The 26,325-nt window shown below is 31.8% G+C and overlaps 1 protein-coding gene across 1 annotated transcript in view; it reads left to right on the top strand.

Annotated features, from left to right (window-relative positions):
• CSMD3 (CUB and Sushi multiple domains 3) overlaps window positions 1–26,325 on the top strand; it is a 1,093,095-nt gene that overhangs the window by 777,810 nt on the left and 288,960 nt on the right. The window contains exons 25-27 of the mRNA XM_033126920.1: window positions 8,024–8,215; window positions 12,694–12,820; window positions 14,801–15,003. Of these exons, the coding sequence (XP_032982811.1) occupies window positions 8,024–8,215; window positions 12,694–12,820; window positions 14,801–15,003 (522 nt within the window). The remainder of the gene's footprint in view (window positions 1–8,023; window positions 8,216–12,693; window positions 12,821–14,800; window positions 15,004–26,325) is intronic.

Here is a 26,325-nt window from a genome sequence, read left to right as displayed (position 1 = left end):
GCCTGGAGCGGGATGACCAAGAATAAGACACAATGAGAGGTCAAGTTGGAAGTGAAGCAGGGGAGAGGTGGACTATATATAGTAAGGGGCTCGGCTTTTATTTAAAAGGCACACAGAGACTTTCAACATGATAATATTAAATAGGAATTTAAAATCATAGTAACTTCCATCTGTTACCTACTGGGTACAAGATATAACCCTATGAGGAGGTACTATTTTACCCCGTGAAAAGAGAAGGATAAACAAAGCACAAAAAAGTCACGTTACTTGCCCAAAGTCACATGGCTAATAAGTGAAGTTATGGAACTGGAACTGAGCAGTTGTGCTTCAAGAATACACTCTCTTAATTACCAATATTACCTCCAACCTGTTTTAGATTTTTTTTTTATTTAAGATTCCATGAATTAATACATTTTCTTATTATTCATGTAATTGCAAAAAAATAGTAAATTTTAAAATGTTACATTTTTAATGCAATTCTTCCCAGAGCAACTTTTGTCATTTTATGCTTGACAATCTGAATTCTTTCTTTTTGGCCAGATTCACTATAGTATAATGACTTACGCCTGAAATACTTTATCGTGTTCGTCAATTCTTTAAGCTCTGTTTCTTAAAGATATGTTTCACTACAGATTCTTTTAGTGGAAAATAATGGCTTCCTCATTGATCTCACTTTCATCCCATAGAAAGTAATTGGGTATTTTAAACAACCATCTTTTTCGATGGATTTCGATGGATTATGTGGACTCAGATGTCCTCTTGTTATCAATTCTGCACATTTAATTTACTAAAATGCCTAATGGAGGCATGTGTGTTATTTCAAAGGAAAAGTTCAGATATAGTTGTACTCTATTAGCCTTCCTTTGTTTTTTTTTTTTTTCATTTTTATTTTTATTTTTATTTTTTTAGGTTTTGGTTTTGGTTTTGGTTTGCTTGAAGTGGTTCAATAACCCAAACAGAATATGACCATTTCAAATTTTATATTCAAATTAAAAATGGGCATAAGGTAAATTGTGATGCATTTTTTTATATACTAGCCTTATAAATTTATAAAAATTACTCTACATAAATTCTTTAATTTACAGTATGTTGTTGGCAATGTTAACCATGAAAAATAATCAAATGACCTATTAAATCTAACTTTATTCTTAGTATGTAAATCATTTCATACAAGTACAAGTAGACCATAATTAAGTTACAAGGGAGCAACAAAGTTACTCCATGCATTTCTATGTCCTCTAAACCACTTAAAACAGGTATATTTGGCATTTCTTTTATTATTTTAATTTTGAGATTAACCAAGCAATAAAGGAAGTAATGATTAATGCTGCATTATATAGTATAAGGTATTCTAGCTAAAATATTTAGAGTGATTTCTTGATTATCTGTCATTTACATCAACAATATTGGACATAATTTCTTCTTACTAAAATAACAGGAGTCATTATGATTTTTACAGACTTCACATCCCAAAAGCTTTGTAAATTTTGAACTTAGTATCTAAAGACCTATAAATTTCCTCTTCGTGTAAAATTAATTTCTGACAGATTGAAGACTTAAACATGGGATGAAAACTTTAAAAATGTTTAGGAAAAAGATCGCCTAGAATAGCTAAGGTGGAGAAAGAGTTCTAAAATAAGATCCACAAGCAAAAACCTATCCATAGTCAGTAGCATTTCTGCCCTTCCAAGCACTTTCTGAAGTGTGGAGACAAAAAACCTAGCAATTGCATGTCTCATATTCTTGCCAGCAAAGATCTCTGCTTAGAATCTGCCAATTAAATGCAGTCCTGTGAGAGCTCAAAGGTGAGATCAATGAGGAAGCCATTATTTTCCACCAGCATCTTCAGGCCGGAGTGTGGTGCTGGCAGGTGGTTGTTTGCAGCAACATCTTCCCTGAACTGGATTTAGTGAAAGCCAGCAGTGGTCTTCTGACCTTTACACCCTCTGCATTTCTTGTATTTTCCCTCTAATTGTTTTATATTGCATCTTAGCAACTCAAAATATCTAAGTGACTTCTGTTTTCCTGACTAAGCCTCAGTCATTTTAATTTCAATTTCTCTATAACAAATCACACCATAAAAAAGTAAAAAGATGAGACATTTACGAAGGAGATTATATATATATATATATATATCCTTCCTATCTATCTATCTATCTATCTATCTATCTATCTATCTATATATCTCCTTCTTAAATGTGTGTATATATATATATGTCTCCTTCATATTATATATATATATATATATATAAGCTTTCTATGGAATGTATGTTATTCTATTATATATATATTTACTATATATATTCTCTCTATATATACATATATAGACATATGTGTGTGTATATGTATGTATGTATGTATGTGTGTATATGTATGTATGTGTGTATATATATGTGTGTGTGTGTGTGTGTGTATATATATATATATATAAACAGAATAGCACACATTCTATAGAAAGGAATGCTACAAATCCATAAGAAAATTGTAGTAAAAGAAAATATGGGCAAAAGAAAATTTCACAGTAGGGGGACCTCCTGTGGCCAAAAAGCAAACAAAAAAAATGCTTAATAGAAATTCAGAAATGAAAATTAAACCCCCAAATAATATGCAATTGCATATTCATAAAATTGGTAAACATTAAAAAGATGTTGAATACTAAATGCTGATGATAATTTGAAGAACTTGAAATTCTTACCTTTGGGGTATATAACGTATTAAAGTCACCTTGGAGAGTAATTTGGCACTATCTAGTAATATTCCATTCCTAGATATATCTAGAGTGCACCATTTATACATTTTGGCCAAATACCAAATGGCTGATGGTGTGGGGAAAAAAAAAAATTCAGCTAAAGCTAAATCTCACCATTCCTGAGTGATGTACAAATATAGGATGTACAAGACACAAACTAGCACATTTTTGTCAGAACTGTATACATAGGATTTAGAGCACCTGCAATTAAAAAAAAAAATGTTTACCTTACCTCCTCTCCCTCCAGGTGGAATGCATAGCAATCATTTCTACAATCTTTTTGTTGGTTGTTTAAATTCTTAACTTCTATTGGCTCAAAACTGTAATGATTGTCTTCTTAAAACATTCTTCTAAAGTTTCATAGTCTCAAAGTGATGTTTGTTTGATATAATTTATTAGTAAGAGTGTGTATCTTTTTGTATTAATTTGATTAGTGAGAGAAAGGAATGTGTAATTGTTCTCAACACATTCTTCTTTTTATCCCCATTATATTCTTTATTATGTTTCAATCTAAGAGAATTATCATACCTGTTGTGTATGGTCATGGATTACTTCCTGCTTTTGAATTTTAAAGTGGCAAAGTTGACATTCTGTGTTATATACATCCTCATTTACATATAAAGATTTGTAAAATAAGAGTTTGCCTTGTAAGATGAATGGCCTAAATGGAATTTAATAACCTAACCAAATAATAAATATAATTCTTAGATTATTCTGCTAAATATTATGAATTAAATCCATCAAAGGATTCTGTATGGATCAAAATTATGACAGAATGATCTAATCTTGTCTCCTTGAAATGGGTGAAGTTGTTCAAAAGGTACAAACTTTTAGTTATAAAATGAATAAGTCCTGGGGATGTAATGTAGAGCATGATGACTATAGTTAAACTGTATTGTCTATTTGAAAGTTGCTAAGAGAGATCTTAAAAGTTCTTGTCATAAGAAAAACGATAGTAACTATGGTGATGGATGTTAGCTACTTATTGTGGTGATCATTTCACAAACTGTATATGCAAATATTGAATCATTATATTCTACATCTGAAAATAATATAATGTTATAGGTCAATTATATCTCAACTGAAAATGAAAAAAAATGCTTTTGGATTCGAAAGGATATGTTCCTCTAATATATTTAGCTAGCATATTTTCTCAATTTCCTTATTAACGATCTATTTCCTTTCTTTTTAGCAATTTGAAACTTCTTTCCTTTGATACATAAAATTAACATACCTGCATTCATTATTAAGTACCCTAAAATTTAACTTGAACAATAATAAACATATTTACATTTTACCTGAATTTCAAAAAATAAATCACATAAGGACCAAAAATGATACCTAATATTCAAAAAGTGAATTTTCAGGTATCACTTATATTTCTAAGCCATCTGTCTGTTGTAGTATCGGTACTGTTTTTCTGAACAGGTATGACATTACCCTATGTGAATACATAGTTGTTGTTTATAAACAAATTAAACATAAATTTTGTTGAGGTAGGGCTTCAACTATTTATCTTTCAATAGAGTAAGGCAGAAGTTAAATACTAGATTAGCAAATTTTGATTGAATCTTAAGGACAAAAGGAACTTTGAATTCCTACATGATCCATGCTGTACAGAAACACTTGCACATGCATAAAAGGATACATAGAAGTACAGCCTTTTTTTATCAGTGAGTAATTGAAAATGTGATAAATGCTCATCATCTGGAGAATAGATTAAACATTTTGGAATATGGCTCCAATGGAATACCACAGAGTAGTTAAAATCAATAAAGTATAAAATGTGTGTGTGTGGTGTGTGTGTATATATATAAATATAAAGAGAAAAACACAATGCTGGGCAATAAATAAATCCTCAAAAGATTTTTTATAATTTATAAACTGTATAAATACTTGCAAAACAAATATTTTTAAAGACATACAGATATGTGGTAAAAATATAAAATATGTGTGAGAATGATATACTAACTCAGAATATTTGCTAACTCTCAGTAGGGAAAAGACCAGAACGATATTGAGGAAGGACCAAAGGGAACTTTAACTTGTTTTGTAATATGTATTTCTTAATAATAATGTGAATATGAATCAATTAATTTGAATAGTAACCTGAAAACTAATCTGAATTAAAATTAATATTAATATGAAGCAACTAGGATATTAGAATGTCATAGAGCAAAATGGTGAAGTAATGTTATACTTTGTACTCCTTTGTAGATTTCAAACTATAGCTTATAACTAAATTGGAAATCCTTAAAGAAATATATGGTGGCCGGAAAAGAATTAGATCTCGGTGTAAGTTATTCAACAATCACAAAGATTTGAGTAATGGGAATATTCATTAGTTTTGTGCTCTAGAAATGTCCATTTCATCAGAGTATCAAATTTCACAAGGAATGGTTAATATAGTATATGTGATTTGTTTGCAGTTCTTTGTTGTCAATTTCAAGTATGTGAGCTTTTCAATGAAAAGACTGGCAGCTGAGTGTTTCCATAAAGATAAGACAGTTCTGAATATTTATGAATAAGCAACAATAAGTCCACCAAATTGAACTAAATTATGTTGTGCTTTGTAGTTTATATACTATTGTCCATGTGCATTTTCATCTACAATGCAAAGTATTATAAATTATCTTAATTTACAAAGAATATCTCCATGTTACCTCATCACTAGCAATTGCCAACCACATTTACAGAACATTCAAATTAAGGAAGCATGAGTTTGGTAATAAACCTCAAAAAGAAGTCTTGATTTCCATTTTTATTTTGATTAATGACATATGGTAAAACTCAAGTGGCTGCATCTTGAATGATAAAGTGCATATTATGTCTGGTAGAAGGAAGGCAAACTTGTAATTTTAGAGCAGGGACACTTTAAAAGTAGTATTAAGTATGCAGATCCATGCAAAGTGATGTGTCCTGAAAATTTTAAGTTACAACTTCTGCTGTTTCTGCTTCTTTTTTTTTAAAAGACTGACTGACTTGCTTGATCTTGTGTCCTTATATCTTGGTGTGTGTGTGTGTGTGTGTGTGTGTGTGTATTTGTGTGTGTGTGTGTGTGACTATTTGAGTGAACGTCTAACCTTTTGTATGGCTCTGTCTCCAAAGCTCTTTGCTTTCGCTTTATTTTAACATATTTTCACCCAAATGGGGCTATGACCAATTGATCCATACAGGAAATTCCTGAAGATATTTTTTCAATTGTCTCATACATTTCAGTTTCTCATCAGTGTTATTTGTTTTGTTTTTTTTTAGTTGTCTCCTAGAGATAATTGCCTCTAAGAATCCACATTCATTTATGAACATTATTTAACATCTGCTATGTGCCAGGATTTGTGCTAGAGGGGAAAAAAATGAAATCATTCTAGTCTGTAGGAAAACAAAGAAAAACAGCAAATGATTGTAAATTAATTAAAATGTGAAGACTAATTCTATGGGTGAATGGAGGAGAGCATGATTATTATCCCATAGAAGGGACTAGGGAGTGATCCTTATGTTCTCTGGGAGCTAACATACTTCTCGACATACAGAATGAGTGCATAAACTCAGTACTTTGAGCTTACAAATTCTGGTGACTTTATGTATGTTTTGGTACTACAGAAAGTCAATGATGTCAATTAGTGATTTGACATCAGTGAATTATTAGTAATCCATGCGTTTTTGCTTTCTAGTTCAAATGTAGACTAATTTGGTCAAGGATCTGTGTGTATAAAAGAGATGCACATCTCTTTTTTATTATCCTAAGACACACATGAGGTTTGTGTTTTTTGCTTTTTTCCTCCAACATTATTTGTTTTGAAATCACAGATTTCCTTTATGCATGAGGCTATGTAGAATATTCTTTATCATTCTGTACTCTCAAAAGTCATTAACTAATTTAATTTGTGTCTAATTGTAATTATCTTTTTTGTAAAACATTAAAGACAGGGAGCTTAGGTTTTGATTATTAATGTCAAGTTCAATTTAAATTATGAAGTATCCGTTTCTAGTTCTTTCAGAATCTCAACAGTTCATTGCACTTTGATGGTTAAGTTTTTAATATCCATCTTTATTAATTTGATTCTGAATATGTACACAAGGTCATCTGGATCTAGAGAGATTAATTATTATTATTAAGATAATAATAACAATAATAACCATTGGCGCCCATTTGACCCAGTTCTTACCCCTATAGGAACATGATGAAAATCAGATGGAAAAGTCTAAACAAGTGACCAGGGACAAGGAAAGAAGGAAAATAGAGTTGTTCTGCTTCAAATAGCTATCTCTCCCTCCTCTTCCAAGAGAGAAAAACCTTATCTCCTTGGATATGGGGTGGAAAGGATCCTGTGCTTTTGTTCTAACCTCTGGAATGTAAATACACGCCTCCAAGGTCCAGATTAGCCTCCAGTGTCTCCAGTTTTTGTAATCTAGAGATGTCTATAAGGTCCTGGACCTCATTTTCCCTTAAAATGTAAACACTAACCTCCTCCAGGGTTTGGTAAATCTCTCTGGAGTTCTTTCACTATACTTCTAGTTTTAAAATAATTTATCAAGTGTTGCTCTAAGCCTAGGGTCCCATGTTCCCAGTAAAATTAACTCAGAAAGCCCCAACTCTGCAGAAACACACAATTATTTTCTCTACACCCCAGAGTGACAACATGTGGGAAGAACAACATGTGTTTTGTTTTTTGTTTTGTTTTGGTTTTTCCCTGTGAGAATTTTTGAGACCCGTACATTTCTGGAGAAGGCAGAATATAACAATTCAGAGTGCTTCAAGCTATTTGCTATGTTATATTACCTCTTGATAGAGTATGTTTTAAATATGAGACTATGTCACTTTCTTCTAAGACTATAAAAATAAAGCAGTCTAAAGTTATATTTGGAGTAGACATATAGGTTACTTGGACAGTTATGATTTCACTCATTTTGTCTGAATTTTAAAATTTTGATGATATAATCCTAGTAGTTATATTGGTCAGAATCTATTGTTAGCTGTAAAGCACTTGAAGTAGGCAAGAAGCTTAGTTTTATGTTAATATCATAACAACCCATGATACTGTCATATAAACCATGGGGTATCATTGATAAATTTGAAAACTACGACACATTCTAATTTTCAAGAAATAAAAATGCTCTGTGCCTACTGTATAGTATAAAAATTAAATATGGTAAAAGTACTACAGCTAGGGAAGAGTAATACAACTATATTAAAGTAATAGGAAGAAACGATTTAAGCAGTTTTAAATTTTCCTGTTTAATTTCACTTTTAATAAATGTATATTCTTCTCATAGGTTTTGAACTGTCACATTGTGAGGATCCGGGCATTCCACAGTTTGGATACAAGATCAGTGACCAAGGCCACTTTGCTGGTAGCACTATCATTTATGGATGCAATCCAGGCTACACTCTCCATGGAAGTAGCCTTCTCAAGTGCATGACAGGGGAGAGAAGGGCATGGGATTACCCTCTGCCTTCCTGTATTGGTAGGATACTGTTTAAGATTTTCATGAAACATTTCTATAGCAGTGTTACTAAAATATACTGTACCCTTCCAAGGGATTCTATCTCTTCACACAGAACTCATACCTTAAATCAAGAAGGTAATGTGTGCTCACCACCTAAAATCTAGTCTCCTTCTATCACCATGTATTTGACCCCCTTTACCTTGTCATCCTCCCCCACGCCCCTTTCCTCTCTGGAAACCACCCTTCTCTGGTCTGCATCCATGAGTTTGGTTTTTTGTTTGTATATTTGTTTTCTTTGTTCATTTGTTGTTTTCCGTTTTATATCCCACATATGAGTAAAATCTTAAGTTCTTGTCCTTTTCCGTCTGATTTACTTCATTTAGCATAATACTCTCAAGGTCCATCCATGTTGTCATAGAGTATACAGATATTGTGCTATGAAATTGTACACCTGAAATTTGTATGGTTTAACCAATGTTATCCCAATAAAGTTAATAACAATAAATTATTACTAAGAAATACACTATTTCTAAAACCTTTTTAAAAAGAATTTATTGGACTCGAATTGGTCAGAAGTAAGTTAATGGAAAGTCAAGGTGTCCTTTTCATAATCGTATAGATGAGTACTTTTTTTTGTACAATATGAAGTCATTTTATTTCTCCTATGTTGATATAAAATTAAATTCACTACAATCACATACTTATGTTGAATCACATTGACCAGGTTTGTTTTAATATTAAAAAAAAAAATACTGTCTATCCTGCTGGCAAGGTAGATTAAAAACAGTAAACTTTTTCTCAATAACTTAACAAGGCTTTCTTTATATATATTCACCTTTTCTAAAAATCTAAGTACCTATGCTTTTATTTAATGTGTATGTAGCATAATATAATTAACCAATTTCAATAAGATACCTGTGATAGTGACATCGGATATATAGCTTACATGAAGGTAAAAAATGATTATTTTCTCTCTCCTTTGTATAGCTGGAATACTATGTTATTACTACCATCTTATAAATTAATTAATGAGTACTGGGTATATGTGGGTGGGAGGCTGGATAGTAAAGACTTCAATTCCAAAGCTCAAATTGGTTCCAGGGTGAAATACTAGGGCAACAAAAGAAAACATTTTAACAAAACACTAACTCCTCAGTAGGGAATAAACATGCAGTTATTCTTTAGTCATTCTTATTTTGCGATTGCATTTATGGAGGCACAAATCCATTCTGTATCAGGACTATATGGATTATATCGACTTAAGTCTTTTTTTTAAGTTTTACTAAGGTATAATTGATATAAAAAAACTGTTCATATTTAATACATACAATTTGATGAATTTGGAAACTTGAAACTTTTGAGACAAATTTTGGTCTTTGTTAGTTGATATAGTCAATATAGGAATATCCACAAAACTTGATAGAATACAAATTTTTTAAAAATGAAATTTTAGTCATTAGATGCCTTATAGCTGATTGATTGCACAGTGTTTTTGATGCCATGAGACATTTTACTGGTTCATTAAAACATAGCTCCATGTAGAAAACAAACATGTTTTTATCTAATCAAAATGTAATCATAGCCCTTTCTTTTCAGACAGCATCTGAATTTTGGATAGATTATGAGGGTAATATCTAAAATAATAATCATCCTAAACTGATAAAGCTTGGGATTCTAGCATATGACCAACAATCATCCCACTGGCATTGATTATGAGAAAATGTAGCATTGATTAATTCTCTCTGATATTATATTCCTTGATGCGTATTGGAAATATATTGAGAAAATCCTTAAGGGTTATAATAGCACAGACTTGTAAACGCTGACTTGCCATGCTGTCCCTAAAATTAAAGTAACAAAATAAATACATTAAAAAACATTTGTTTTCTATGTGTATTGAACAAAGCTGAAGACATTTTTAATTTTTTGGAAAGATTTTACGCAAATGGAAGGACATTTGTTCTGGGATCAGAACATTTTGATTATGCTTGCAGCAAGTCAATGCACTTTATATTTACAACTTAATGTTTGATACTGCTCAAGATTCCATGAGAAGGGTGAACTTTTTTTTTTTTTCCAGTGATAGATGATCAGCAATAACAGCTGAAAAACAGTTGGACACATGGTGTGTCATGCTGATGATTTCCATGTTAACAGAAGATGCAATTCTATTTTAGATGTTCTCTACTAGCAACAATTAATAACTTTACCACCTGGCCTAAGATTTTAATTTTCTGTGCCTATTAACCTTAAATATTTATATGGCTATATTTTTGCCTGTGTCAAAAGAGAAACTTTTTCTCAATTGTATGGATTATTTCTAGGCAATTATGTTTCTAAAGCATATGCATCGATCAAACAAAAATTAATTTTTTAAGCACCATAGCTGAAGGGAGTTAACTAGTATACCTTCTTTAAACACTATTTCATTTTTATTCTGCACATTCTGTCAGAAATGAACTCTAGTGCTGTGCCATATCACATTGGATCATTTGAAGTCAACATGCCAAGCAATATTTGTAGCAAAGAAATATGGAGAGAGAAAAGATCAATGTTTAAATTCAATATACAACATAGTTCACAAAACTCCAATTGATTAAAAATTAATCTGGAGGACTGAAGTTCTAAATTTGTTCTCATAATAAATATATGCCAATGATAGTGGTAAATTATAAGAAATGATGAAAAATGAATTAATATAGTTACACAGTTCTAGTTGTTCAGTGTTTTTGTTAGAAAATGAGAAAAACTACAATAAGTGATGGTGACATCTTAAATATCGATATCTTCTTATTTACTTTAAAAATGACAAGTTTATGACTATAAATTAAATTGAAGTGATGTTACAATACAAAATAAAATTCCTTAGTCCTCTATGGGTGTGTGTATCAGTCAGGGATCTTCAGAAAAACAGAATCAATAGAATACTAGATCTATCTGTATCAATCAATCTACCTACCTACCTACCTACTTACCTAAAGAAATGTATGTATTTTGTGGAATTGACTCAAGCATTTATGGCTGCTTGACAAGTCCAAAATCCATAGAGAAGGCCAATAGACTAGAAACTCAGGCAGGACTTAATGCTGCAGTCTTGAAGGAGAATTTCTTTTTTTCTAAAAAATGCAGTTTTTGCTCATAAGGCCTGCCATTGACTGGATGAAGGCCACCCACATTCTCAAAGGTTCTCTCCTTTACTTAAAGTCAACTGATTGCAGATATTAACCACATTGACAAAATACCTTCACAGCAACACCTAGACTAGTGTTTAGTTAAATAACTAGGTACTAAAGTCTAGCCAAGTTGACACATAAAACTAACCACCACAGTGGAGTGAAATATATAATATACAAAATCTTAGACACAAATTTATCTATATGAATAGGGCCTACGTATTTGAACCATTAGATTCTGTTATTCTCTTCCAAATGCTAGAACTTTGTCTTTGACCTTTGCTCTAGTAATAAAAACAAAACAAAACAAAATAAAACAAAACAAAACAAAAAATCTGGAAGCTTAATTCAGTCATTAAATTTGAGTAAGACAGAACCAGTACAAAGAATAAGAAAATGAGTATAAGAGTATCTTCAAATATTTAAGCAAACAGTAAAGTATTTAATTTTGGTTGTTTTTGGTAGAAGAGAATCTGGATAATTTGCAAGTGTATAATATATAACACAGTGTTTTCTTTGTTTCTAGGGCTCAGAGATGTTGAGCAATATATTAACTACAATACTTAGTTTTTCTCTTCTTGAATACAGAGAATTCTTTCTAGATTATCTGCTTACTGAAGTAAAACCATTCCAGATATCCCAATATCTTAAATAGTATTAAAATGAGAGGGAATCCCCAAAAGATAAAAATCAAATTATATTGTATGAAAATACATTTTAATTCGATAAATTTTATAAAAATTAGAGACCACATGAAATCTAGATTTAACTGAAGTAAGAAATCCAATAAAAATGCCACTTTGACTTTTGAGAGGTTAAAAGAGGAAGTGTTTAAAATGATTTAATGGGGAATAAAAGGACAATGAAATTTAGAAGGCCTGAGGGACTGCAGTAAAGATTAGTTTTTCTCAGAGGTGGGGTTGCAAGATGAATTATTCAGCCTACAACCAACTAGCAGTGAGCAACTTGCCATCTGTTTCCCCTTTTTAAATTATCATTATTTAACAACACATCTTAAAATGTTTGGAAGCCTCAACTCAGAGCTCTTGAGTGTGTCTTTTTTTTTAATTATTATTCCCCAATTACATTCATTTTATTACATTTTATGTTATCTAACTTGACACTTGTTTCATTGTGCAATATGTTCTTGTTTCAATTAATACTTTAATCTGAGAAAGCATATACAAACATATACTTTCAAGAAGAGTGGGAATCAATTCTTAATTTCCTTAAGGTGACAAAAATACACACTCAAATTTGTACATTGTTTTGAAAAGATTGGGCATTAAACTGTGACTTAAATTTTCATTCTTTTTTTATTAGCTGAATGTGGAGGTCGTTTTAAAGGAGAATCATCAGGAAGAATCTTATCTCCTGGTTATCCCTTTCCATATGACAATAATCTCCGTTGCATGTGGATGATTGAGGTAGATCCAGGAAACATTGTCAGGTAAATGGATTTCATTTTCTCAAAATTACTGGGGATTCTGAGTTTCCTGTTCAGCCCTTAAAAGTACAATATCAGTCAACATCAAGATTTTTCAATATTTTTAACCTTGGCAAGGAAAAACTTGGTTTTCATCCGTTAAACATGAAAAAGATTTCATCAGCATGATTTATTGATTTATGAGCCACAGAGGTAGGCCATATAACCCTTTAAAAGGAAACTTTTCATAGTTTCAAAAAGGCACAGAAGGTGAGTTTTTCCTGCTTTTTGGGCACTCTAATCTTTTAATTCTTGATGACTCAAGATGCTGAGTCCGACATTTTCATAGGTATACAGACTTGCCCAGGTCACTATCATAAATTCAGTCTCAAAAACATTAGAAGAAATAAGGATAGAAGGGGACTCAATAACTATTGTCTGCCTTCCGTGGCTTTAGGTCTATCTCTGGAGTATCTGCTCTCTGCCCCTTTAATCATATTTGATTTCCCTTTAGATGAGGGCAGAACCATTGCCTCCTAAATCATACCAGTAGGGTTCCAAAGCTATCACATGCTCTCAGTCTTAGTTTAACTATTATACTTATGCCTGGGAATGAATTAATAAATTAATAAATCGTCCTTGACATATGAGTTAGTTAGTGTTTTATTGCTCACAAAACAACTTTAAACTTAAGGATTCCTGCTTTATATAAATGGAATTTCAGACATGCTTCTGGGTGTTGCACTGTGGTTATGGAAAACAAGTATCGTCCTTCAAAGAACATGCTGAAAGGTATACTGAATACATTGTTGGATATAAACTGGTACGTTGCTGCATGTGAACCGGTACTTCACTTTTGCAAGGGAATTTGCAGAACTCAAAATACACTACACTAGATTGGTTCTGAGCCTATTTTTATTTAGTGTAGATCATGTGTTGTTGTATTTAAATTTTAGAATTAGTAAACTTAAAAATAATTTCAATAGGATTTTTTATTTTCTTTAATTAAAGAACAATATTTGATATTAAATTGCAACCCAAATTTAAATCCACATATCAAACATGAATGTGATATATATGTAGAGTGAGTTGAGTTGTTGATATAATTGGAGTTTTCATTTTTGGCACTAGTCACAAAAAGTATCAGATACTAATTTTGTCTAGATTAGACATAAAGCAGAATAGGTTTAATATGAAATTATGCTTTTTTTTTTGGAGGTTTTGTTTGTTTTGTTTTTGAGGTTGGGAAGACATTATTTTTCAATTAATCAGTTCCCTTTTAGTCCTAGATTTTTGAGTGTGATTATAAGGTTGAATTTTTTGAAAATACCTTTTCTGTGTATATTGAGAAGTTCATGTGATTTTTTTCATCCCTTGTATCTGTCATTGTGATGGTATATATGAATTCCTTTTTGAATGGGAACTATTCTCAAATTCCTGGAGTAAACCTCATTTGAATCTAATCAAATAAACAAACAAACAAACATGAACACTGGTAAAAATATGTACAATGGAGTCAGAAATTTTTATTCAACTCATGACTCTGCCACCCTTTGGGCAATTTTATTTCATCTATCTAAACTCCATTTGCCACATTTATAAAATGGAGATAAAACTCATTCCTGTTTCATTGGGTCATTGTAACAATAAAACAAAGAAAAAAAAATGTAATGCATTTTACACAGTGCCTGGCAGGTACAAGATCCTCTGTAAGAGTCACCTGCTATTGCCATAGTTGAAATTCACGAACACTAAAAAGAATGTATACCTGAATTTTTGCTAATTTGCAAAGGTGATGTAATAGTACATTTAATCATATTCTAAATAAATAAGTTATACTGCTCAAGAAATTCATTACACTTATACATGCTGTGTATATTTTTTTCATCTGATAGGATAAAAGAAGCATCTAATAAAAGCAAAGATGCGTATTTGTTATATTCTTTCATTAAAATTGAATCCATGTTTAAAATAACCAAACAAATAAATATGTTTCTCCCACAGCCTACAGTTTCTTGCTTTTGATACGGAAGCATCACATGACATACTCCGAGTTTGGGATGGTCCACCAGAAAATGACATGCTCTTAAAGGAAATTAGTGGATCTCTTATTCCTGAAGGAATCCATAGCACCCTCAACATAGTAAGCATCCAGTTTGACACAGATTTTTACATCAGCAAATCTGGATTTGCAATTCAGTTTTCAAGTGAGTTACTATTTTCTTTCTTAAATGCAAAAATAGGAATGCTGTGCAAAGAGTTATTTACTGCTCAAAGTTTTAATTTTAAAAAATTAATGATTTAAAATATTCTTATCTAAGCTTTCTATTCATCTGCAGTTAAAGTAAAATATATGTGGAAAAAAGAAATGCAATTAACTGTGAATTAATCAATACATTGTTGAGAGTGTCTCTATAATTGTTAAACTAATTTTCCTTAAAATACAGGTGGTGTTAAAATGATTCAGCGAGTGAAATAATTACAATACAAAAGCTTGTAGTATGGATTTACCATAAAACTATATTTCAAAGTGTGAAATTTGTATAGGTACGGAAGGAAACGGATACTTGCCATTACAAAAAGCAACTCTACATTTTTACTATTTTTTCTTCTTTTAAAGTTCTTACATATTCACAAATGTCTTTGACAAAATACTTTAGACCAATTAGTGCTTTTAAATTAAATATTTCCTATAACAATGAAATGCCATTCACTGTAAGAAATTACCAGTATTCATGGCTTTTCTTTTTTTTCTTTTCCAAGACACTGATAAGTGGCTAAATATATTTTGTTCTATAAGAGGAATTTTGGTTTAGTGTAAGCTGAGGAAATAAATGAAAATTTAAAAAAATTAATTGCTATATTTTTACTTTTATTGCCAACACACATTATCTCTTTGTGAAAATTGTCTAGTGGATTTTCTAATTGTATAGACTTTTAGAAAATCCTATTAACAGACCTGTGAAATTTCCAAAATTATCTATAAAAAGAGTACAAACCAGTATTCTTCAAATACATCTGAATTCAAGTCCTTGCTCCTTGTTAGCTGCTAACTTTGGGCATAGTAAATGCTTAATAGTTAGCTCCTTATTAACTGCTGACCTCATCACTAGAGGCTAAATTTTCTAGTTCATGTAGGAATAATAGTGCTCACTTCATAAATAAGTTGTTAGGAAATAACATGGTCACATGTTATTGGTCCCGGTACTTGGTCACAGTACTTGGTATTTGAGTAGATAGATAGTTGGTGCCTCGTGGACTATTATCGTTATATGAATAAATGTGCGTTGAAATCATTTGGAAAAAGCATGAAGGATTTTTGAAATTTGACCGTCCACAAAATATATCACTTTAGGTAAATGACTCGGTAATACAGCTAAACAATTGTCAGACTTTTTATTTATGTATTTTACGTCAAATAGAGTTGTTTGACATAAATGAATAACATAAATGAATTGTTTTGTATTGCATAAACCAAACTTGTGTGAAAGAAGTGTAATACAGTGTAGAAGAATCAATATCTATTGTATCTATCTATACATCTGCACTTTATATATATTTTGAGGAAAATAAAAAAGTTTATGGAAAATAAGACAATTATAATTGGTGAACATAAATATCTTCTAATTCTGAATCACCAATTAAACGTTCTTCATATTTATAGCTTCTATTTTCTATTGTTTATCCCTCCATTTTGATGGTAGGAAAAATTTGTCAGAGCCCTGCTCATGATTGCTGTTCAATTGCAGTTCTTTCTGATTATAATTTGGCAACTAACAATTCCCCTTTCCCTTACCTTAAATTAGTAATAGGTAATGTTTTACATTTAAATGGTTATTATGATTAAATATCTGACTGCACTCACATGAAGAAGTGCCTCAGGCTAGTGTTTGTGAATGCCAATTGCATGTGCTTAAGAGAAACAGGCTATTTTATATGAGTTTCTGGGAATTCTTAATGCTTGCCTGTGAAAATAATAATGCATGTTTATATTTATTGTATTTTGGGGGCATATTAAAATTATAGAAACCATATGTATCATACCAGAGTTTTAATAGATCTACCTTAATATTCTTCTAAGAGACATAGAAATTTGCACTACTGATCTGAGACTAAAAACCTGCCCATTGAAATAAAATTACTTTGAGGGTTAATAATTTGTGAATGGCATCAACCAACAATTGATCCCTTGGTTGGAGATCTTCTGTAAACTCATGCTTACACAGCTTTCCAAGTTTCCAGATTTCAAATCTGAAAATATTATTTTAATAAATTAAGTCTTATTTGGTGTGTTAAGAACCATGTTAAGTGTTTTATATACATGATCTGATTGAATCTTCACAAAAGCAATGGCAGATGTGTTATGTCATCCCCATTACCCAAATAAATACTCTAAGGTTCAGAAAGTGAGTTAATTTGTTCAAGGTCACATTGCTAGTAAATGACTGCCACTGTGACTCAAATCCACATGTGTTTGAAAGAAACTTTACACCATGTCTGGTGCATAGTAAATGCTTAGTAGTTACTATTATTATTATGCTGCCATTATTACTTAGATACATATATTAATATGCTCCAGGAAATAGAAAGCTTTTAGTTATATATTATCCATTACAATGGAGTTCTACAATTTAATCAGTCTGTGTGCCTGATTAAGCTCCCAAGTAAAGTACCACATCTGTTCATACTTTGGAAAAGGAGGTAATTAAGTTTGGACAAGTAAGATTGCGAACTTTCCACTGTGTAAGCACATGGTAGAAAGTTTGTTAACTTAATTGTCCGAGCTTTTGTAAGTAAAGTAGTGAGGAGGAATGAAGGAAAGCTGGACTACATGCATGTCTATTTAAAAGGGACAGGTGCCCCCTCTACTATAGGCATTTTGTTCTACAGGAAGACAGGCTAATTTTAAAGTGGAACTTGAAATAAGGAGTTTTATGTAAAGTCATCTAATTTTCAAAGAAAACAACTAACCTTAAAGAGAATGTTAACAGACTATAGGCCAATAAACCACTACTTTAGGTCGATTTGGCTTTTAGATCGTGTTTCCCACTTCAGTGCCATACCTAAAGTCCTCTTCCCTAGAATAATTTATCTCGTGTTATGCATTCATTTATTTGTCTATTCATTCATTCTCAGAGCATCTATCAAGGACCAGATGTTAAAACAGATTTATCACTATTTCTCAGTTGTACCTTCCCTTTCACTCAGGCAAATCTTAGTTTCATATAAATACACACTCACACACACACACATGCACACACGCACACTCACTGTACTGCTTTCGGCCTCCATACCTTTAACCTTAAATGCTTTTCTGCTTCCTTTTGCTTAAGCTTTGCTCCTTCTTCCAGACTCAGCACTAAGATCTCTCTCTATGAAACATTTTCTGACCTCTATGAAACATCCCAGGCCAGGCCCCAGGCACAAGCTGTAATTTTTCTTCCAAATAAAGATGAGAATAAATGGTTTAGCAATCCATTGTTCTGAAGAAGTTTTAATTATGTGATCTTTGCTTCCCCAATACGTTGTGAGTACCTTTGTCTTCCTAAATGTCTGTAAAGAACAAAGATTCTGTTTAGGATGATCATATAATTTATTACTCTAATCTAAGATCATTGTTTTTAGAGTGAAAGGAGGAACACTTAAAAATGAAGCTAGACATCAGACATAAACGAGGACAGTCATGGCCAAATCAGGATGTATCATTTTAATTGTCTGACATTTGTTCTCTCCTTTCTCCCTCTGCTACCACAATGCTCGTTCCTGTTTTGAACAAATACCTATGGTTTATTGAGTGTCACGTTAAAAAAAAAAAAAAAAAAAGGAATGAGTCAGGCAGTAGTAGCAGAACCGTCTTCAGTAACAAAATACAGCCAATGAAACGTATTTCACTGAACTTGGCGCAAAGTGACTTTAAATGAAATGTAGGTCACTTAGGAATGTCATAATCGTCCTCTAGTCACTATCAGCAGCCTCGTGCCTTCTATCTCCTGCTCTAGTCATTCTTTGTAGAGGCTGTCATTGTGATTCTTGGTATTACAGTCTTCAAGGCCCTTTTCCTTAATCAGAGCTACTTAAGTCTGACATTGCCACCTCATGCTGTCCTGTGCACTGTCCTTGGTTCTCAGCAGTCAGCCTCTATATCTCCTGCTTAAATTGTAATCTGCCTGTCTCATCCCACTTTAGTTCCACAGGGAGGCCATCTTTGAGTATCATGCTGTCATTTGCCAACAGAATAGATGATTTTGACAGAGCCTTTTTTATGCTCTTCACTCTTTGACCTCTCTGTTAAGAATCTGCCCCTGCTGAGCAATACAAAATACCAAGGCTCGTAGCCTCTACTGTTGAAAATTCTCAAGGAAATGGATCTCTTAGCCACGAGAGGTTGATGTCTCCCAGCTTCGCAGGCCTGCATGATGCTCCTTGCCTTTGTTCCCATCTTCATTATTACTGCCTGCATTGCTGTAACAGTTGACTGGCCACTCACTTCATTATCGCTCCAGCCAGATTTTTCTCCACATTTCCACCTCACTGATGTTTTTAAAATACAAATCAGACATTACTCCTCTGTTTAAAATTCTTTAATGGCCACACGGTCATTTTAAGTTCAGAACTTTGGGATTGCATATAAAGCCTCCACCATTTGCATCTCAACTACCCACCAGCTTTATCCAGCATTATTCATTTCCATACATCCCGTCATGTAACCCTGCAGGACAGTGTCCTTTCACTTTTCTGCTTCTTTTGTAAACTCTCTTCCATCTTCCTGAAACACTTACGTCCACATTCAAAATCTATGAATCTTAGTCATTTTCCAAAGCCCAGGTCAAATGATACTTCTAGTACTGATGAACAACTATGTGGAATGAGTTACTTCCACATTAGCACTGCTCTGGCATTATGTGCCTATTGTCTTAGATGTCCCAGCCAGATGTCCCAGCCAAGGGTCCCAGCTTGCCCAGGACAGTCTTGTTTTATGACTGTCATCCGGGCATCCTGACTGGTTTGGCATTTGACCTGTATTTTCCATTTTTCTAATAAAGCACACTATCATTATTAATAGGTCTATTAAAATAGCCAAAGCATATTTATTAGGGCTCTACTTTGTATTTGATCTCACCTAGTAGTGTGTGAGGAGTGTTTTCACTCCTCAGAGTACTTATAACACATGGTTAAATTTGAAAGACAAAAATTGATAACTCATCTCCATTTCCCAATCTTTTCCAGATGCAATGTAATTCACTCTTCCCTTTCAAGGACAGCAGTATAGGGCACTTGCAGATAAAATGAAATATTCTCAGATACAAACACCTAATCCTTTGTGATCATGGATGGTAGTGGGAGAAGCATTTGATGAAGTTCCTCTGCCAGCTATTTAATATAACAGCACATTGTATTATAGTTTGTGCTGTAGCTTAAAAACTGCATAAAGCTGCCTGGCTATGAATTGGCTGAAGTATTGGGAAATGTGTTCTTGAAATATGTGCAGAAAGAGAGGCTCCGTAGATGTGCTGTGTGGCTATAGATACAGTGTGAATGCTCTTGCCAGAAGTGTATTTCTTTATTGTATGTGTTAAATTCACAACTATTTATTTTATCATAGCAATAATTTAAAGATTACTTCGCAACAGACACTTATGGAAGCCATGGGATTTTTTTTAAAGTATGTTTCATGAAAAAGTACAGGCTGAATATTCATTTCTTAAGAAAGCTGATTCCCCCGAGATGTCCCAAAGATAGGTCAGTTCAGCTAAATGTGGCTGTCAAGAAGAGCCCAAGCAGAGCTCATCAAGGACATCCGACAAACTTATCCTTGCCAAAGTTGCAACTAAGCCCAAAAATAGCCTGAAAGAACCTAGAATAATTTTTATTACTATGTGTAAATCAAAGTATTCGAGTACATCCAGAAACACATTTGATAAAAAGCAGGGAGTTCTGTTTGATCTCATTTCAATAAAAAGTATTTAGATAAGTGGGGGGAAAAAGGGGGGGGGAGAATTGTGCTGATTGGTTATTTCTATTTACAACCAAAAAGTTAGTGTAATACTGAATTAAATGAAACTTCCTTGCCTTGTGTATGATGTTAGCATTCTGTAAGCCATGGAGGGGACACTTTTCTATTCTAAAATATAATGGTGACTTGAAGCCATGATAATGTATTGACTTCATCCTCATCATTTTCAGTAAGTCCGATATATTAAATAAGTCTTGATTATTTTAAAGTACCTATCTTCTATAGCCATGTTCTTTTTCGTGGAATTAATTCCTAAATAACAGTGTTCTCTGGTGTAGGATTTATAATATCTTTGGCACCATGACAGAATTGGTAATAATAGGTCAATTTTTTTTTTTTTTTAGTATCTTGTCAACCTAAATTGAAAGATGGAATATTTTTGATAGATAATGTAGGGTGTATGATATACATGAAATGTTGGTACTTTAGACCTAACAGTGTATTAATATTTTGAGGTACAGAAATCTGGTATTCTAGTTAGAACATATTATGTACAAGTTTTAAGATGATAAATCATTGGAATAGCTGTTTAGATTAACTACATGGTTTTTAGACTTCTTGTAGTTACATAATAAAGATTATGTATAAATTGTTCGTAATGTCTGTGGACTAATCACCAAAAATGCCTAATAACATCTCAATTAAAAATAAAAGAAAACTTACTGGGTATTCTGCTTTTCCTTGTCTGGGAAGCTTTTTATCCCTCGTTTGATTCTAAATGATTCCTCCTTTAATTCTAAAGGAGAAATAAAGACCTTCCCAGGCAAGAGAAAGTTGTGAAGGAGTTCATCACCACCAAACCAGTGTTACAACAAATGTTATGGGACTTCTTGAAGAAGGAGAAGGAGAAGGAGAAGAAGAAAATTAAAAAATATAAATAAGTAAGATAAAATAAAATAATATCAAATTCTCACTGACAAAGGCAAACACATAATAAAAGCAGTGTATCAACCAACACTGAAGCTAGTACAAAGGGTAAAAGGCACAAGTAGAAAGATCATGTGTAATTACAACAGTAAATTAAGGGGTACATACACACAAACACACATGCATGAAAAAGTAAAATCTAATGACAAAACAAACATGGAAGGGATGAAAAATGGTGGTGATTTTAGAATGTTTTTGATACCATACATTTGATACCATACATAGCTATTAAATATCATTGACTATACCATTGACTATATCCCCTGTACTGTATTTTACGTCTCTGTGATTATTTTCATAACTGCCAATTTGTACTTCTTAGTAATTCCTCACCTTTTCACTCTTTTAATTTTGTTAAAAATGAGACAAAGATCACATTAAAATTTTTTATTAAATATAAATTTATTTGTTTTGTGATCATAATAAAAATATAAATTATGGTGACACAGAGCCTCATGATAGAAACAAACCTCTTGTAAAATTAAAAAAAACAAAAATGTACTTAGATTTGGTTGTAGTGTACATGTAATTCATCACTGTGACCAAACAAATTCTACCCATCACCATAAAAACTATTGCTAAAATTCACAAATATTTTTTTATACAGTGAAATAACTGCATTATATTTTGTGTATATTATAGGGGTAATGCTGATTCAAAAATGAATAAGTAAAATTTAATATGTCAGTATTGTTTTCTCTTTTTTCTGCTCATTGTCATTCAGACTTAGAAAGGTTTTTGTTTATGAAATATTTTCTTTTTGCAAAATCAACCAAAATGTTCTATCATGGTGTTGAATTTAAAAAAATAAAATAAAACTTTCAAATGAGGTTGTTTTTCATTAAAATCAGCTGAAAATCTTCATCAACATATTCAGTTTTTGAAAAGGAACCCTCATACACTGTTGGTGGGAATGCAGATTGGTGCAGCAGCTATAGAAGGCAGTGTGGAGGTTCCGCAAAAAATTAAGAATAGAATTACCATATGACCCAGCAGTCCCTCTTTTGGGTAGCTACCCGAAAAATCTGAAAACATTTATCCATAAAGACATATGTGCTCCAATGTTCATTGCAGCTTTATTTACAGTGGCCAAGGTATGGAAACTGCAGTGTCCTTCAATAGATGAATAGATAGAGAAGTTGTGGTATATATACACAATGGAATACTATTCTGCCATAAGAAAAGATGAAATTGTACCATTTGCGACAACATGGATTGATCTTGAGATTATAATGCTAAGCGAAATAAGTTAGACAGAAAAAGTAGAGAAGGAAATGATTTCACGGATACATGGTATATAAAACTGAAAACAACAAAAGAACAAGACAAACAAATGAAGAAACAAAAGCTCATAGACACAGACAATAGTTTATGGTTACCAGAGAGTCAGTGGGGAGGGGGGTGGCAGATGAGGGTAAAAGGGATCAAATATATGGTGATGGAAGGAGAACTGACTCTGGGTGGTGAACACACAATGGGATTTATAGATTATGTATTACAGAATTGTACACCTGAAATATATGTAACTTGACTAACAATTGTCACCCCAATGAATAATTAAATTAAAAAAAAAAAAAGAAACTCACTTTTTGGAGCGATAAAGATCTTCAGCTTTTGAAATTTTGGGTGAATTGTAATTATTTAAAACAAAGTTTGCAAACAGAAAGACATTAAAATGTTGTCTCTATAAAGGTATGAAAGCTCAAACACTGCACAATTAAAATTTTAAAGTATCATTGTGCTTTAATAAGAGTTAACTTGTAGGAAGGAAAGATCTTTTGATGAAGTTTTTATTTTTATAGGATTAAATTTATACTAAAATGAAATAAAATTCAGACAACATACAATTATAGAGCTTGTAAGTAAAATATTCAAAAATCACAATTTAAAACAACTTGCTTGACAAGTTTTATATCGTAAAAAATTTTTTCAAAGAAATGTATTCTGAAAAGAAGTAATTATTCAGTGTCTGTGAAAATAGTTAAGCTGAAGGTATACACATTGTTGTTGAAAACAATCTAATTTAAATTTTTCTCCATTTAAAAAAAATAGCCCTAAATTTACCTCAGCACCTAAAAAGAAAAACCTTTTTCTGTTAAAAATAGTATGGCTTGTGGAGACATCAGTTGAACTTGCCAACAATTGAAAATGTATTAAAAAAAAAAAAAACCTTTAACAATACTGGTAAAAATAAGAATATATTGAAAAAATTTATTTAGGAAAAAAAGACTAAGAAAACAGTAAATATGGCTAAGAAACCAAATAAAGAATGTACATGTGTACCGCAAATTATTATTTTCCTTGCATTATTTTTAATGTTTAAGTAATTCATGTAAAGAATGTTTCTGTGTGCACAGATATATAGCATTTTCTTTAGAAATTATTTTATTTTTAAAGTAGTTTGTGTATAGATAACTCTATTGAAATGTTTATAAATAATTATCAATTTTGTTAGTCAATACAGATTTTTAATTACATAATTTAAATTATTCTTAGCTTCTTGTTCCAGTCCCAGAATTTTTCATTTTGAATGGCAAAAAGTCACCTGATTTGAAAACCCATTTTATTATGTTAAAGCCATGTACACATCTGCTGTCCCTCTTAGACTGTGTCCCTTTGAAGGACAAGGATATTATTTTGTTGATAGTTGTATCCCCAAAACTTGACCCTGCACCTGTACTTAGTAATTAGTATATGTTAAATGAATCTGATTATATAGAAAAAAACCTAATAATGTAAAATTAAAAGTACAGTGATACTGTATATTGCCAGTCAGAAATAATGTAAAACTGCTTATATGTGGTTTTACTCTGTTTTTGCTTATTAATTCTGGTGATCTCCAAATATTAGAATTCTTTCTCAAATTATACTTTTATATATATTATCTTTTATAATCTTTATATATAAAATCAGTTACCTGTATAGGTAACTTTGACAGTCTTCAACCTAACATAGCTTTTGATTTCACAAAAATTATCAGTAATTTTATCCCCACTTGAGTTCTTATATTGGAGCATAATAATTAATGAAGGTAGGGAGATGTTTTCTTATTAAAATACATCTCCAGCATCAACCGTAATGCCTGCCTCATTGTGGGTGCACAACAATTATCTGGTGAAATAAATGAATAAATATGTATTTTTGAAAGAGATTTCTGTATGTTTGGAAGTCAATTACAACGCTGAATTTGAGGTTTCTTTTGCATCCCATGCATTAAAAGCAGCTTTGTTTCCCTCCTTAGTGGATGTGAATGACTCTGTCATGCTTCCATCTACTTTAACCTGACTTGCCATATCATTAGGTGTAGCTTTAGAAACATAATGAAATTCTAAAGATAGCCACATTACTGAGTCGCTGGCAGGCTATAGGCCTAATGATAATGTTGAACATTCTTTATAAAATTGATGGATCTTGCACAAAGCAAGGGCTCAATCAAGGTCAAAATTCTCCAGAGTGAAATCCACCTCTAGGTTACCATCTGTATGCCAAATATTTTATGATTGATTTGACTCTGGAAGAGATTTCCTTCCAGGTTAAATATTGCCATTACCCAATTTGATTTCCTTATAGGTAGTGAATTGGAGAATATAATGTCATTTCTTAGTCAATACAAAACTATAAGGCAATAAAACTGGAAGAGAGGAATGTAAGCCCTTGTGATTATCAAATTTGGACTATGACCTTTCTCAGATCTCTGTATATTGTAAAATAATAATAATAATAATAATAATAATAATAATAATAATAATAATAATAACAACAACAACTACTCTTTAGACAAACTACAAAGTGAACAATAAAATCTACTGTTCTTTAAAGACTCATTTCAGAATTGATATTTTCTTAGATTTACACAATATAATTGTTAGCATGGAACTTTAAGATTTGATCTGATACTAAATCAGGCATATTATGCCAGTTTTACAGCTGAAGGCAGCTAAAATTCAGAGAATTTATACAACCTGGTCATTTTCCCTTTCTTGCTACAGTAGAGACTAAAACCTAGTCTCTTCTCCTTTTGATAACATTGCTTATTCAACTGTATGAAATGCAAGATTTTTCTTTTTGAAAGGTCTTGAGATAAACAAGTTTATACCAAAGAGTCAACTTTCTGAACGGAAGGACCCACAGTAACTTAATGAGTGATTTTAATGTATTTATTCTTTGTTATACAAAGTAATGCAGAAAAAAAACTGGAATATTGATTTGCCCAAAGTCACTAAGATGGTAATTTAGACATTATCTCTGATTAATAGGTCAAGTTATCTATATTTTAGTTGAAATTTATCCAAGCACTACGTAGTTACAATGGTAAAAACTGTATTAGGTAAAATGCATACCTCCAATTAAATTACACTCATAATTGGATAAAAACAAAAACAGAAAAGAGAAGTTAGAAGTATATATACAATGTCAATGAATTGTAACAATGGTGAAAACATAGTCATATTCTGTAGTACTTAGTGCTATTTTGTTCTGAAAACATCTTCAGGTTATCCAGATAGATTAAAATAAGTTAAAATGTAATATTAACGTTGTGTTACTGAGAACTTGAAATAAATGTTTCCCAGTGTCAAAAAATAATTGA

This window comes from Rhinolophus ferrumequinum, chromosome 14 (assembly GCF_004115265.2).
Source record: "Rhinolophus ferrumequinum isolate MPI-CBG mRhiFer1 chromosome 14, mRhiFer1_v1.p, whole genome shotgun sequence".
Taxonomy (NCBI): Eukaryota; Metazoa; Chordata; class Mammalia; order Chiroptera; family Rhinolophidae; genus Rhinolophus; species Rhinolophus ferrumequinum.
This window is presented reverse-complemented; position numbering and strand designations above follow the sequence as displayed.